Here is a 16,171-nt window from a genome sequence, read left to right on the forward strand (position 1 = left end):
TCCCATGGACAAAGGAGCCTGGCGGGCTACAGTCCAAAGAGTCGGACACAACTGATTGACTAAACACACACACACACATACAATCATTCATTTAACAAATGTCCACTGAGGCCCTAAAGAGAGAGGTGAGCAAAACAGACAAGAACGCTGTTTGCCTGGAGCTTGAGGTCTGGTGGGAAGAGAGCTAATGATAAGTGAATGAATAAATTCTGCAGTCATTGGAAAGTGCTTGACAAGAATGAGGCTGGGTTGTGGGGATCAGATCGTGGACAGTAGAGTGGTCCATGAAGAGGCGACCTTTGAGATGAGGCTGAACAAGGAGGAGTGAGGTAGGCAGAGATCAAGGCTGAAGGCCGGGCAGAGGAGGCAGCAGGTGCAAAGCCCTGGAGGTGGGAACCAGCTTGGCCGGCTGAATCACTGAGTGCCCCCCACTTAGCGTCTGCAGGTCAGCTCTCTGGTCTTGCCTCCAGACCTCCTGGGAGACTTTTGCTCTCTGGAACTCAGCTCTGGCCTAGAGGACTGCAGGGATGGAGGGGTGGGGGTGAGGGGTAGCAGTACTTATTAATTCCTCACCAGATGCCTGGCGCTCAGCTAGCAATTCTGAATCCAGTTTGCCCACAGGAAGCTCAACCCAGGCAGGGGAGCTACTTTGGGTCACCCCGGCCCTGCTCCAATTCCTAACCATCGAGGCAACGAAACACTGTTGACCCACTTACTGCCGAAGCCCCGTGAGGGCCAACGATCGACTTCCCGGTTCCTGCCATTTCCCTTGGGTCACCCCCACTGGCTGACATGTGCTGGATCTGGAGTCATTTCTCCACAAAAGATGAATGTTGACCTCCTGGCAAGAGCACCCAGAGAGGGAAGAGAAAGTGGGACAGAGTGAGACAAACAGAGGGAGGGAGAAAAGAGGGGAAAGGGAGAGAGAATCCAGGCCTGGGACTCAAAGGCCTTTGAAAGGCCACCCAGGCAGCCCAGAATTTACCAACAGCCCCTCCCATCATATAATGCACAGAATTTATAGCGTTGCACTAAAGGACTGGCAAGATGTCAGCCCTGAAGCAGAAGTGCTCGAATACTTACAACAGGTTTATTTACAATAATACCAAACTGGAAGCACTCCAGTTTCCATAAGCAAGAAGATGTACAGAGAAAGAGTGGTATATTTCCAGAATTGAATGCCATGCAGCTATGAACAAGAGAAAACTTCAAACACACACAACCTCCAGGATGAACCACAGGCACTACTCTGAGCAGAAAATACAAAGGTCCATTCTGTATCATTCCGTTCAAGTAAATTCCCAGAAGAGGAGAAAAAAGCTATAGTGATGGAAATCATGGCCATGTTTTGAAGGGGTCCTGAGGACTGACCTGAAAGGGGCTGAGGGGTACTCTCTCGGGGGATGGAAATGCTCTGTGTCTCTTTTTTTTGAGCTATAGTTGATTTACAATGTTTTGCAAGTTTCTGGTGTACATCAAAGTGATTCAATTATATATATATATATTCTTTTTCAGGTTCTTTTCCATTATAATTTATTATAAAATACTGACTATAATTCCATGTGCTGTATAGTAGGTCCTCTATTTTCATATATAAGTAGTTTGTTCTCCATGTCTGTGAGTCTGGTTCTGTTTTGTAAGTTCATTTGTATCGTATTTTTAGATTCCGCATGTAAGTTTTATCATACAATATTGGCCTTTCTGACTTATTTCACTTAGTGTGGTCATTTCTCGGTCCGTGCATATCCCTGCTGAGTAGTATTGCATTGTACATGTTCACCAGATTTCTTTACTGGAAACGTTCTGCATCTTGATTGGGATGGTGATTGTGTGGGTTCATACATTTGTCGAAACACAGACTGTACACTTACAATACATGCATTTTATTGTGTGTAAACTATAGCTCATAAAGCTAATATTTTAAAAATCATGTTTGTTTTTCTCTCCAGTTGTCGCTCTAAAAATGTAGAGGGGACGTTCTTCCCCTATTACCCACGTAGTCCTGAAGACCACGACTGCCCCATCACTCTTGAGAAGTGTGAATAATTAAAATCCTCCAGTTACTTGAGTGCACACACATGATCTCTGCATAGAAAGTAGAATGGTCAGTTTCTGCCATGCCCTTCTCCAGGGGATCTTCCCAACCCAGGGACTGAGCCTGCGTCTCTTATGTCTCCTACAGTGGCAGGCAGTTTCTTTACCACTAGCGCCACCTGGGAGCCTTTGTAATGTTGGTCAGGTTACTTAACCACCCTGTGCCTCAGTTTCCTTATCTGTACAAGGGAGGTAAGCATGGGACCTACTTCCTAAGGCGGTTGTGACAGTCACAACTAAACTGAGATCATGCAGGGACAGTATTTGGGATGGTGTCTGGCCCGTAGCACGTTCTCAGTAAAGGTTGGTTCTTAGTAGTCTTACTATGGTGCTGGTGGTGGTTGCTCTCATATGAATGAGAGCAAGGATGATAGCTTCCAGTTAGATCATTCTCTGGAAAAGAAAAGACAAAATGGAAGGGTGAGGCTTCTGGAATGGGGAAATCGGGAGGGGACATGATGGTCATTAAGAGCGTGTTCTTTGGGGACAGTGGGGGCACAGATGAGAAGTGATGGAGGGACATAGATGGCAGGCCAGGCCAGTGAGCTTCAGAGGGGTTCTTTTGATCTAGGAGTTTGAGAGATTCCAGGGATGCTAGCGATCTAGAGGATGCAGGAATTTGGCAAGGGCAGCCGCGGATCATGCAGAGATGTGGAGTGGTACAGAGTGCAAACTCTGGAGTCAGGCCGCCTTGAGTTCAAATCCTGGCTCTGCCTCAGTAACTTTGAGCAAGACACCTGGCTTATCCCCTTTGCCTCAGTTGTCCCATCAGTAAAATGGATATTAATAATACCTGCCTCCAAGAGGAGCTAAGGAACGGAATGAGTTAATGCATGTAAATTACTAGGAAAAGTACCCGGCCAGTTGTAAGCACTTGTTAGCTCTCGTTATACTCGGAGTCCTTCACATGTTTAAGGGAAAGGAGTTTAAAAATTAGAATTTCTGTTTAGATGTGCAGTTCATGAATTGCAACACCATCATGGGACTGACTTATCTGGGTCACAGCTTCACACGCATGACTAAACCCATGTCTTCTGTAATCCCCTCTGAAAAATAATAGGGCCTCTCGTTAAATGAATTAATACATGTCAAATGCCTGGAATTTAATAAATACTCAAAACATGTTGGTGGTTGTCATTATTACCATAATTATTCTGCTGCATGGTGATGGGAGGCAGGATTGAGAAGGCAGTTCTAAATAGAGCTTCTCAGAGCTCGAATTTTCCAGGTGACCTCAACTATTATAATATTCTTTTCTTTTCGCTTCACACCTTTATCAGGATAACCCAGGTAAGAGGGTTACGCTGGCCTCACAAAATGGATTGAGAGGTGCTCCTTTTTTCCTTCTATTCTCTGGAAGGATTTGTGTAAGATAGATATTATTTAGTCCTTAAACATTTGGTAGAATTACCATTGAAGCCAGCAGGGCTTAGAAGTATTTTTTGTTTTTGTGTTTTTGCAGGGGGATTTTTAATGATTAATTCCATTTCTTTCAAAGTCAATGAAACAGTTTTTCTATTTCTTTCTCTAATAATTGAATAAGTTATGTTTTTCAAGAAGTTTTTCTATTTCCTCCAAGTTATCAAATTTATTGGTATCAAGTGGTTCATACTATCTATTTAGTATCCTTTTGAAGCTGTAAGATTAGATCAGTTCATGAGGGTGGGGATGGAATTGTGCTATGTGCTATGTGCTAAGTCCGACTCTTTGTGACCTTATGGGCCATAGCCTGCCAGGCTCCACTGTCCATGAGATTTCCCAGGCAAGAATACTGGAGTGGGTTGCCATTTCCTCCTCCAGGGGATCTTCCTGACCCAGGGATCAAACCCGAAACTTATGTCTCCTACCATGGCAAGTGGGTTCTTTATCCACTAGCGCCACCTGGGAAGCCTGGGAATGAAATTATAGCTCTTATTAGAAGAAAGCATGTTTCTCTATGCCTGGCACCAAAGAAGGACCAAGTAAGGACGTAAGAAGAAGACAGTCATCTATGAGTCACAAACGGAGTTCTCCCCACAACCCAAGTCTGCTGACACCTGGACCCCAGAGCTTCTGGTCTCCAGAACTGTGAAAAATAATTGTCTGCTGTTTAAGCCACCCAGCCTATGGTATTTGCTTGATTAGACACACATATCTTTTTCAAACTGAAATACCTATTGGCCTGTCAGGTTGTATATAAAACAGGATAGATGTGGCATGTCTTCCAAAGCCAGCAGCAAGCTTTGACAGCAAACAGTTGTATTATTTTTAAACGATGGGTGCATGATGGAGCATGATACCACACATGGGTTGAAGAATGTCAAGTTTGCACCAGAGTGACCTTGACTCCTTGGGGAGTCCATGTTTGTGTTTCTGCCTGGAGGCCCACAACCGTGACTGGAGCCGTGTACTTCTGGCTCACGAGACCCGATGGTTAGATTTTCATGAACTTTGCTAGCTAGTTGTTGAACGTAGACACTATTTAAGGTGAAATTTTATGAACTGGTGTTAAATAAAATATATCAAAACAAAGGTAATAGATAGTCAAAGCTCATCACTTCCTAATTGTGTTACTATTTTGTAAGGTCTTGATGTTATTTACATCTACGGTTATCTACCTCTACTATTATTTACCTCTAACTGTACAGTAGAAATACTGTAGAGTGTTGTGATACTGTCCATCTCCCAGCATTCTGTGCCCAGTGATGTAACTTGGTGGCTTCAAATCAGCCATGTGGAGGTATTCACACCATAGGAATCAGTAAACACTACAAATCAGGGCTTGGCTTATTGTTTGGGTGCTTGTCTAGTTTTAAGGTGATGGGAAAATTTAGTAATGCAGATCACACTTAAAATGTGTTGTCTATAGCTGGGACATTGTGAATAGCACAAAAAATGAGCAACTTTTCGTCCAACGTCTTTTCATGCGGATCATTTTTTAAGTCTTTATTGAGTTTATTACAATATTGCTTCTGCCTTATGATTTGGTTTTTTGACCATGAAGCACGAGCGATCTTGGCTCTCCAACCAGGGAACAAACCCACACCCCTCTGCATTGGAAGGCAAAGTTGTAACCACCGAACCGTCAGGGAAGTCCCCTCCTCCAGTATTTGAAAACCATCATTTGATTCAGTAAAGAAGACACACCATTGATAAATGGACTATTCATTGAGTCCATTTTGTCTTAATAATTAATATAAAGGAAAATATAACTAACATTCCAGGTGGCACTAGGGGTAAAGAATTCACCTGCCAATGCAGGAGATATGGGTTCAATCCCTGGGTCTGGAAGATATGCTGGTAGGAAATGGCAACCCTCTCCAGTCTTCTTGCCTGGAAAATTCCTGGACAGAGGAACCTGGTGGGCTACAATCCATGGGATCGCAAACAGTCGGACACAGCTTAGCACACACACATTCACAGTGGAACTAAACTCATTGATCGATGACTTGAGTGACTTCTTAGCTGAATTGAGTAGTAGTTAAGAACTTTTACACACACATACCTGCAGTTTTTCAGAGTCAGTTGTTAATCATTTCCCAGCACACCACTTGAGGAATACTAGGTGGGTAGGGTCTGATAAGGTCACTTGAGTTTGAGAAGAACTAACTATTGAAAATGGTCCTATGATTGGCACAGATTTGCTGGTAAAAGTGCATGACAGTGTCCCAGTCATTTTCCTAGTCTCAACTCCCAGTCTGGTCAGGAGTAATGTTTGCAGAATAGAAGACAGGGAGCATGTTGTAAGCACTGTCTCTGAGTTACAAGTATTAGTCATGTTAACAAATACTTTGGGTTCCTACTAAAAGTTCCAGACACTGCTCTTGGCTTCAGGGATATAATCCCAGCCCTCCTAGAGTTTACATTCTAGTGGAGGAGAAAACCAGTAAGGTATAAAAATCTGCTTTCAGGTTAATTTCATCAGTCAACTTGACCATGCTAAGAGATGCCTAACTCGTTGGTGAAACATTATTTCCAAGTGTCTGTGAGGATGTCTCTGGAATAGATTGCACTTGAATCAGCCTCAATCTGTTTTGTTTTGAATCTTTGAAATTGCATTGTCAAGCTGTCCTAGATTCTAGTAATCAGCTGACAACTTGGTTAAGAGAGTTGGCTCTGGAGGCAGACTGTTTTGGTTCACAGTCATTGCCTCGCTAGTGACCTCCTTGCATCTTAAATTGCCAATCCATCAAACGGTCATATTAATTGCACCTACTTCACTGGGATTTTGTGAGGAATAAACAACACCTGGTACTTAATCACCCAAGGTTGTCGCTATTGTTTAGTCACTAAATCATGTCTGACTGCTTTGCAATACCATGGACTATAGTCCACCAGGCTCCTCTGTCCATGGGATTCTCCAGGCAAGAATACTGGAGTGGGTTGCTGTTTCCTCCTCCAGCGGATCTTCCCCACCCAGGGATCGAACCTGCATCTCCTACATTGGCAGGTGGATTCTTTACCACTGAACCACCTTGGAAGACCAATAACTCAATAAATATCAGTAACTATCGTCACTCTTTATAGAGTGTGTACCGGGTATTGGACATTGTGCTAAATGCCGCGTGTGGGTGCAGCAGTAGCTACTGGTGCTCTTTCTGCATCCCCTGTGGCACTCACCATTCTGCACAGGCTGGTAGCTTCTTACTGAACCCAGGATGCTCGGCAGGAGCATGTTCTCTGGCTGCTGCACAGGGCAGGCCCAAGTGCTGGGGAGTTAACGCTCCCACGAGCAACCCTCAACCAATGATGACCAAGAGTTGGCTGCTTCCTTGCCTCCCAGGGGGACTACTCTGAGGTCTGATCTACCCTTTCTTCAGGGGTCCTGATCAAGATCGCACTCCTGCTGCCCACAGCGGTAACCGTCTCGTTAATAAATCATCTTGGCTTCCTTCTCTATTTCACTTCCTCAGTGCCCTTTCAGAGCTTTCTAGGCTTGCCCATCAAGCAAACTACTTTCACTTTCACACACTCTCTTTTTGGCTGTGCCATGTGGCGTGAGAGACCTTAGCTCCCCCACCAGGGATCGAACCTGTGCCCCCTGTGGTGGAAGCACTGAGTCTTAACCACTGGACCACCAGGGAAGTCCCTCAAACCGCTTTCACTCTCGTGCTCATCTCAGGGACTACTTCAAAGACAATGGGGCTATTTCACGTGACCTTCACACAGTCCTATAAAATGACAGGTATGGCTCCCCCACTTTATAGTTGAGTAAAATGAGGCTCAGATCAGTGACACCACCTGCTCAAGGTCTGAGCCTTGGGCACGTACCCTCTCCACTGCCTCCCCAAGGAACGTGCCTCGGGGATGGGCCCTGCTCCAGGATCTCTTCTGTCCCTGCCACCCCAAGTTCTGCTGACCCTCCTAAGCCTGCATCTCCCCGCTGCAGGAAGGTCGTTGCCTGTTCGTCATCCTGCTCATGGCGGTGTACTGGTGCACCGAGGCCCTGCCCCTCTCGGTGACAGCCCTGCTGCCCATCGTCCTCTTCCCCTTCTTGGGCATCCTGCCCTCCAACAAGGTCTGCGCCCAGTACTTCCTGGACACCAACTTCCTCTTCCTCAGCGGTCTGATCATGGCCAGCGCCATTGAGGAGTGGAACCTGCACCGGAGAATTGCCCTCAAGGTCCTGATGCTCACCGGGGTCCAGCCAGCCAGGTAAGGCCAGGTAATGGGGTCCAGCCCAGAGGTGGAGAGGCAGAGGGGCCCCGTTCTCGGAGCCTAAACCCACCCTTCCCGCTCTGGTCATCTGATGCAACAAACTCATCATGTCCCATCATCCACTTGTTCAATCATTTCCCAAATATTTAGTGAGCCCCACTCTGTGTGCCAGACACAGTGCTAGGCTCTTGGGTGGTTTTCAGAATTACATAAGAATCACTTGGGAGTCAGTTGAAATGCTGGTTCCCAGACCTCACCCAGGGATTCGTGTCCAGTAGTTTTAGAGGGGGGCTGTGTTAGTAGTTCGACTCAGGTGACTTGGGGCTGAATCCTACCTTTCCTGCTCTGGGAGTGACTTACCCTCTCTCTGCTTATAAAATGACAATATGAGAGTCTGTACAGTAAGCGCTGGCTCTGTCATCCTGGTTTTCTATTTACCAGCCAAGATGACCCAGTGGGTGGGGAGTGGATGGAAAGATGGCCTTGGAGAGACAGGAGATAGGGTCCATTCCTATGGGGCCTCGGGCCTCCTGGATAGGATTCAGACTTTCATTTTAAGAGAATTGAATGGCCTTTAAAATGAAGTTATTGGTTTTTTTTTTTTTGCAGTTTGCTGCATCTTAAGGCGTCCTTCCCAGTAATGTTATTTAAATGCATAAAGCACATGTAGGAGTTAAAACAACAACAATCACAGCAAAATGAACTTATCCAAATAATGTTTTAAAACCACACAAATCTGTGATAGAAAAAAATTTCTGATAGAATACCATGTGAACTTCTTTATTAACACAATAAATGATGAGATCTAGCGACAGCCTAGTAATTGTAGTTTTGAGGCTGTAACCAAGTCCCTTATAATAATACTGAACTTTATTGTTTTCATTAATCACTGAAGGAAATGTTCAATTTCTATTGAAGTGAAAGTGAAGGGAAAGTGAAAGTCACTCAGTTGTGTCTGACTCTTTTCAACCCCATGGACTATACAGCGCATGGAATTCTCCAGGCCAGAATACTGGAGTGGGTAGCCTTTCCCTTCTCCAGGGGATCTTCCCAACCCAGGGATTGAACCCAGGTCTCCTGCGTTGCAGGCAGATTGTTTACCAGCTGAGTCACGAGGGAAGCCCGAGAGTACTGGAGTAGGTAGCCTATCCCTTCTCCAGTGGATCTTCCCGACCCAGGAATCGAACCAGGGTCTCCTGCATTGCAGGCAGACTCTTTACCAACTAACCTATGAGGGAATATTAGATGTTAGTAAAGTAGAGTTTCATTTACTCCCATCATTTCCATCCTGAATTATATCCATGGCCCCTCTGTCTATGAATCTCTGCTTTAAAGAATTCTAAGCTGGGGAGTGACATGACTGGATTGGCATTTTTTAAAAATTCCTCTTGGCTGCCACGTGGGGAGCAAACGAGGATGAGAAGCTGGATGCCACCCAGGTGACTTCCTTCTGGAGGAGGTTGTATTTGACACTAAAGAAAGGATGAGGCTACTATCAAACACGTTTTAAAGTTTGTTGCTGTTCAGTCACTAAGTTCTGCCAAACTCTTTGCGACCCCATGGACTGCTGCATGCCAGGCTCTCCTGTCCTTTACTATCTCCTACAGTTTGCTCAAACTCATGTTCATTGAACTGATGATGCCATCCAACCATCTCAAGCTCCATCGTCTCCTTCTCCTCCTGCCCTCAATCTTTCCCAGCATCAGGGTATTTTCCAATGAGTCGGTTCCTCATATCAGGTGGCCAAAGTTTTGGAGCTTCAGTTACAGTCCTTTCAATGAATATTCAGGGTTTTAAAGTTATAACAATGAAAACAGTATGATACTAGTTCAGAAACAGATTTTTAAAACAAATAATAAATAATCTGGAAGAAATCTAGATCTGTGGGGAAGGGAAGGATTCAATAAATGGTAGATGTTGGTATAATTAATTCATTAAAAAAAAATCTTAGATCTGACTCTGCTTTATCAGTTCAGTTTAGTCACTCAGCCATGTCCGACTCTTTGCGACCCCATGAACCGCAGCACGCCAGGCCTCCCTGTCCATCACCAACCCCCAGAGTTTACCCAAACTCATGTCCATTGAGTCGGTGATGCCATCCATCTCTTCACATCAGGTGGCCAAAGTATTGGAGTTTCAGCTTCAACATGAGTCCTTCCAATGAACACCCAGGACTGATCTCCTTTAGGATGGATTGGTTGGATCTTCTTGCAGTCCAAGGGACTCCCAAGAGTCTTCTCCAACACCACAGTTTAAAAGCATCAATTCTTTGGCGCTCAGCTTTCATTATAGTCCAACTCTCATATCCATACATAACTACTGGAAAAACCATAGCCTTGACTAGATGGACCTTTGTTGACAAAGTAATGTCTCTGCTTTTTAATATGCAGTCTATACATCTAAATAAATTTAGGGTGGATTAAGAGTTCAACGTAAAGGGAAAAAAAACCACTAAATTTAGATTCTTATTGGTGGGAAGGACCAAGTGATGGCAGGCAGTCTGGGCATCAGGGCATGTTTGGGGGCTGATGAGAAATTCAGCAGAGCCTGAGAAGGGTGCCTGGGAAGAAGGGATGAGGGAGAGGAGGCTGAAAAGACTGTTTAGGGTAAAATAGTGGAAAATCTTGGTGTCAAGGCATCTTTTTTTCTGCAATGGGAGCCATTAAGGATTTGGGGGCAAAGGAGAGAAAATTTAGGGTTGGTGCCCCTCCGGAACTATTTTACCCTGGGTACCTGAGGTCAGTTCACTTACATACAGCTAGTCAATTTCCTTAAGAGCTAGAATAAGCATGGTGAGTGGATTTGGTTTCCATTGGTCACTGGCTCGTCCTTGCTGGGCCCTGACTTTCCATCTGTAGACAAGTGGGATGCAAACTGGGACCAGGGGCCCCGGTTCTAGATCTACCCCCTAACTCCCTGTGTCCCCAGGCTCATCCTGGGGATGATGGCGACCACCTCGTTTCTGTCCATGTGGCTGAGCAACACTGCCTCTACCGCCATGATGCTGCCCATCGCCAATGCCATCTTGAAGAGTCTCTTCGGCCACAGGGAGTCTCATAAGGACCTCAGCTGGGAGAGTGAAGAGACTGCGGGTGAGTCTGTGGGGAGGGACTGGGAGCAACTCCACCAGGGTGGGAGAGTGGGAGTGGGGATGATCAAGCAGTGCCGGGGAAGGCAGAGGGGATGCACTTACTGAGCACCTACTATGTGCCAAGTTCAATAATGAGAGTAACTGAGGATTAGCTAAATCAAACCACGGTACCTTTTTAGCATTTACTATGTACTAAGCAATGAGTTAAACACTTTACGTACATTACCTCCTTGGCCTCTCAAAACAGCCTTATGAAGTAGGTACTATGTAAATTGAAACAACAATGAAATGTACTTCCATGAGATTGGCAAAAATAAGAAGGCTGGAGAGTGCCCAATGTTGGCAGGAATGGGGGCCACTGGAACTCTCTTTGCTGCTACAGAGTGTGAACGATCGCCCTTTCTTAAGGGCATTCTGCAAATATTTAATCAAATTAAGGGTTCATATACCCTGGAATGCAGAAATTTAGCCCTGAATGCAAGTACCAAAAGTCCAGAAGGAGACCCATGTCATGTGACAGTCTTTAGCACAGCAGCCCCTGTGGTGTGCTGGGTCAGGGCCAGGGTTCAGATATGGCCACCACTGCCGGTAATGGAGGAGGTAGATTGTGGAGGGCACCCTCACTGAGCACCAAACTGCTTTTTGGAGGAAAGATTCAGAGAGACATAAAGTTATATAAGGCTTCGCCATTGGCTCAACAGTCAAGAATACGCTTGCAATGCAGGAGCCACAGTGAATGTGGGTTTGATCTCTGGGTCGAGAAGATCCCCTGGAAGAGGGCATGGCAGTACTCTTGCCTAGAGAATCCCATGGACAGAGGAGCCTGGTGGGCTACAGTCCACAGAGTCACAAAGAGTCTGACACAACAGAAGCAACTTAGCGTTCATGCATATTTATATAAATCTCGTAAAACCTAGTTGTTACTGGGAAAGCCAGAATGAGTTATTTTGGTTTGGCCCAAAAGTTCACGGGGCTTTCTGTAACACCTTATGAAAGTGAAAGTCGCTCAGTCATGTCCGACTGTTTGTGACCCCATGACTATACAGTCCATGGAATTCTCCATGCCAGTATACTGGAGTGGGTAGCCTTTCCCTTCTCCAGGGGATCTTTCCAACCCAGGGATCGAACCCATGTCTCCCACATTGCAGGCGGATTCTTTACCAGCTGAGCCACAGCAAAACTCAAGGATACTGGAGTGGGTAGCCTATCCCTTCTCTAGGGTATCTTCCCGACACAGGAATTGAATCGGGGTCTCCTGCATTGCAGGCAGATTATTTACCAACTGAACTATCAGGGAAGCCTGTAACACCTCCTGGGAAAACCCAAACAAATGTTTGGGCTGACCCAAGAGAACACAATACCACTATGTAAATTAAAAATACTTACAACACAAACAAAGGAAAAGCTACACATTCGATGCATCAGAGGGGTTGCTCTGAAAAGGATGGAATTGGGAAATGGAGATAAAAGGGACCAAATTAATAAATAAAAAGAGTGGCCTCGTGCAATACAGAATGAGAACCTACTGTGAGCTGAGGAATTAGATTCAGTTAAATCTCAGAAATTGTGTTCTAAAGGCGACAAAACACAAGTGGCTGCTGTATCTTTAAATGACTAAATGAGGGCTCAGAGAGGAGAACTGATTTCCCCGAGTCACACAGCATGCAAATGGCAGAGCCCAGCTTTGCACCCAGGCAGCCTGGCTACAGAGCCCACTCCCTTCCCCGTGGAATCAGCAGCATCAGTGAGAACTCTTTTGGCTGCAGATAAGAGGATGTCTGTCTGCAAGTGACTTAAAGAACAAAGGGTTATCTTCCTTGTCAGAGAAGGGCAGTGCCAGGTCATTTCACAGGCACAGGGATGTCAAGACTGTTCACTGGCTTCTCTGTGATTCCCTTGGTCTTCCCTTTCTAATTTCAAAATGGCTGCCATATCCTGTCTGCTTTAAAACGTCTTTCTTTTTGTTTACACAGTTCAGTTCAGTTGCTCAGTCGTGTCCAACTCTTTGCAACCCCATGAACTGTAGCATGCCAGGCCTCCCTGTCCATCACCAAGTCCCAGAGTTCACCCAAACCCATGTCCATCGAGTCGGTGATGCCATCCAACCATCTCATCCTCTGTCGTCCCCTTCTCCTCCTGCCCTCAATCCCTCCCAGCATCAGGGTCCTTTCAAATGAGTCAGCTCTTTGCATCAGGTGGCCAAAGTATTGGAGTTTCAGCTTCAACATCAGTCCACCAATGAACACCCAGGACTGATCTCCTTTAGGATGGACTGGTTGGATCTCCTTGCAGTCCAAGGGACTCTCAAGAGTCTTCAACACCACAGTTCAAAAGCATCAATTCTTCGGCCCTCAGCTTTCTTTATAGTCCAACTCTCACATCCATACATGACTACTGAAAAAACCATAGCCTTGACTAGATGGACCTTTGTTGACAAAGTAATGTCTCTGCTTTTTAATATGCTGTCTAGGTTGGTCATAACTTTGCTTCCAAGGAGTAAGCATCTTTTAATTTCATGGCTACAATCACTATCTGCAGTGATTTTGGAGCCCAGAAAAATAAAGTCAGCCACTGTTTTCATTGTTTCCCCATCTATCAGGAGATGACAAGAGTGAACATCGACACTCTAGGAATCAGTGAACTAAGATGGACTGGAATGGGTGAATTTAACTCAGATTTAACTCAGATGTTTACACAGATGTGTTTCAAAAGGAGGTTTTTAAATTGGTATATAAGGGGGCAGAGATTGCAATCTTAATTCTTCCTTTGCAGTTTTAATAATAGAACCCCTACCTTGGCACATGACTGTGCAGAGAAAAGGCTGAATGTCTCAGCTTCCTTCGCAACTAGATATGGTCATGTGATCACGATTAGCCAATGGGGTATGATTAGGAATGGTGTGTGCAGCTTCTGGTCCTTCCCTGCCTGCTTCCTACTCGGTCTGGCTGAGATGTGAATAGGATGCTGCGGATGAGAGATGCTACCTGGGACCCAAAGATGGAAGGTGTGTGTTGAGAGCTGAGATGGTAGGTCTGCCCCAGTACCTTTCGATCATTTACCCCAACAAACACAACAAGCCTTATCTATGAAACCACGAGCATTGTGTGTGCTATTTTTTTTGAATATACGTGAAAATAATTACCTGTTAAAAATCTAAACTCTGATTCATGTACCATCTAAGTTGGCTTCCCAGGAGGCTCAGTGGTAAAGAATCTGCCTACCAAGGCAGAAGCCACAGGAGACATAGATTCAGTCCCTGGAGGGCATGGCAACCCACACCAATATTCTTGCCTGGAAAATTCCAGGAGACTGGGGGCTACAGTCCCTGTGGTTGCAGAGTTGGACAGGACTGAGCGACTGAGCACACAAGCACACACCATCTAAGTTAATCTCATTTACTGTGATATGGGTATTTCTCCATCATACACTCAAGGGTCTTGCTTATTTTATTTTCATGACAGCCCTGAAAGCTAGAAATAGTTATAAGTCCTTTACAGGTGAGGTTCAGAGAGGTGACATGCTATGTCCAGAATCAATCACATTGTTGATAAAGTAGCAACGCCATGATCTATACAAGGTCAAAGTCTTCCATGTGGGCAGGAAGAGCTGTTCTATAGCAGGGGTCAGCAAACTCTTTCTGTAAATGACAAGACAGTAACATATTTAACCCTTTGCTGGCCATTCTGTCACAACCACTCAACTCTGCCCTTGCACGGAGAAACCATCCATAGATGATATGTAAATGAGTGGGTGTGGCTGTGAGCCAATGAAATTTTGCTTGTAGGTGCTGAAATTAAAACCTTGTATAATTTTTACATCACAAAATATTATTCTTCTACCGATTTTTTTTCCATTCACTTAAAACCACAGCTGGCAGGCAGCAGGCAGGATTCAGCCTGTGGACCATAGTATGCAGATCTCGAGCATTCCCTAGCAGATGCCTAGTATTGGCTCAGACAGTAAAGAATCTGCCTGCAATGCAGGAAACCAGGTTTGATCCCTGGGTTGGGAAGATCCTCTGGAGAAGGGCATGGCTACCCTCTCCAGTATTATTGCCCAGAGAATCCCATGGACAGAGGAGCTTGACAGGTTACAGTCCGTGGGGTCATAAAGAGTCAGACACAACTGAGCAACTAACACCTTCACTCTTCAGTATTGGCTTTGTCAGTTTCCAAACTGTTTCCCCTGAGTCTTGGGGCTCCAAGACACTGCCTCATAGTCACTGTGGGGTGGCAGCAAGTCATTAACTCTGCTCCTTCTCTCATTGCAACCCAGCTGCTCCCTCTTTATCATACTTTATACCCTGAGCTTCCAAGTAACTGTCTCTGATGTTTGTTGAGCACTTACTTTGTGCTAAGTCGGTCTTATCTTAGGACCTTACCTCTGACTGACTGACATGGAAGTAGTATTGACCTCATTTAGAGGAATAGAAAAGGAGGGAGAAACTGAAGAAGTGGTTGATTGTAGTCCCCAAGGTCACGTAGTTTCAAAACAGCAACTCTGGTATTTTGAATCCAGTCTGGCCGACTTTACAGCCTGTGCTCTTCTGTTGATCTACCTCCCACAGAAGTTTCCCCCCCACCAAGAGTTTAGTGGCAAAGCGGGGGAAAAAGTGTGAAAGCTGATTATGTGAAAGAAGAAGTAAAACCTGAGACTCAGGAAGGGGAAGGGGCTTGCCCAAGGTCACACACAGCGTCAGTACATAAGTGAGATCCAGAGTCTCTCCCCTTGCTCTGCAGGATGTCAGGAGGCAGGAGACCCTGTTGGGGCGGGCGGCGGGGGCAGACATCTGCTTTCATAGGCGGTGGGATCAGAGAGCAGGGATTGGTTAATGATCAGCCCTCAGACCTAAACCAGGTAATTCCAGGGCAAAGAGAGTTGCCTTTCATCCAGTTTCTGTGTTCTGTCCCGGTGGCAGGAGGTGAGGGCAGGGGGTAGACAGAGTGGAGACTCTGGTCGGGGCCAGGACAGGGGCGGGGAGGCTCCTGGAGGCTCGAGGTCCCTGAGGGGAGCCCAGAGCAACAACAGTGAGGGTGATGTGAGCTGCCATTGTCTAAGGACGCCCTGTGCCTGTGCTAAATTTTTCAGACCCATTCCCTCATTTAATCTTCATAACCGTACTATGAAGAAGATCATCCCCATTTTAAAGATGAAGAGACTGAGGGTCAGAGAGGCAAAATGATTTGCCCAAAGCAACATGGTGTGTTAGTTGCTGAGTTTTGTCTGAATCTGGAATCTGTGCTTACAGGCACGTGCCAGGACAAGATAGAGCCTGGGGCAGGGCAGGGCTCGCTGGACAAGACCCTGGGGGTCCTCAGTCTTGGAGGGCAGCCCTGCTGCTACTCTGCA

General features: G+C 45.7%; 1 protein-coding gene across 1 annotated transcript in view; it reads left to right on the forward strand.

The window, feature by feature from the left end:
- The window catches only part of SLC13A3 (solute carrier family 13 member 3), an 83,329-nt gene that overhangs the window by 20,466 nt on the left and 46,692 nt on the right, over positions 1-16,171 (forward strand). The window contains exons 2-3 of the mRNA XM_086330816.1: positions 7,463-7,728; positions 10,660-10,823. Coding sequence (XP_086186942.1) covers positions 7,463-7,728; positions 10,660-10,823 — 430 coding nt within the window. The remainder of the gene's footprint in view (positions 1-7,462; positions 7,729-10,659; positions 10,824-16,171) is intronic.

Source organism: Bos grunniens, chromosome 13 (assembly GCF_055505025.1).
Source record: "Bos grunniens cultivar Pamir isolate PY7600 chromosome 13, Bosgru_T2T1.0, whole genome shotgun sequence".
Classification (NCBI taxonomy): domain Eukaryota; kingdom Metazoa; phylum Chordata; class Mammalia; order Artiodactyla; family Bovidae; genus Bos; species Bos grunniens.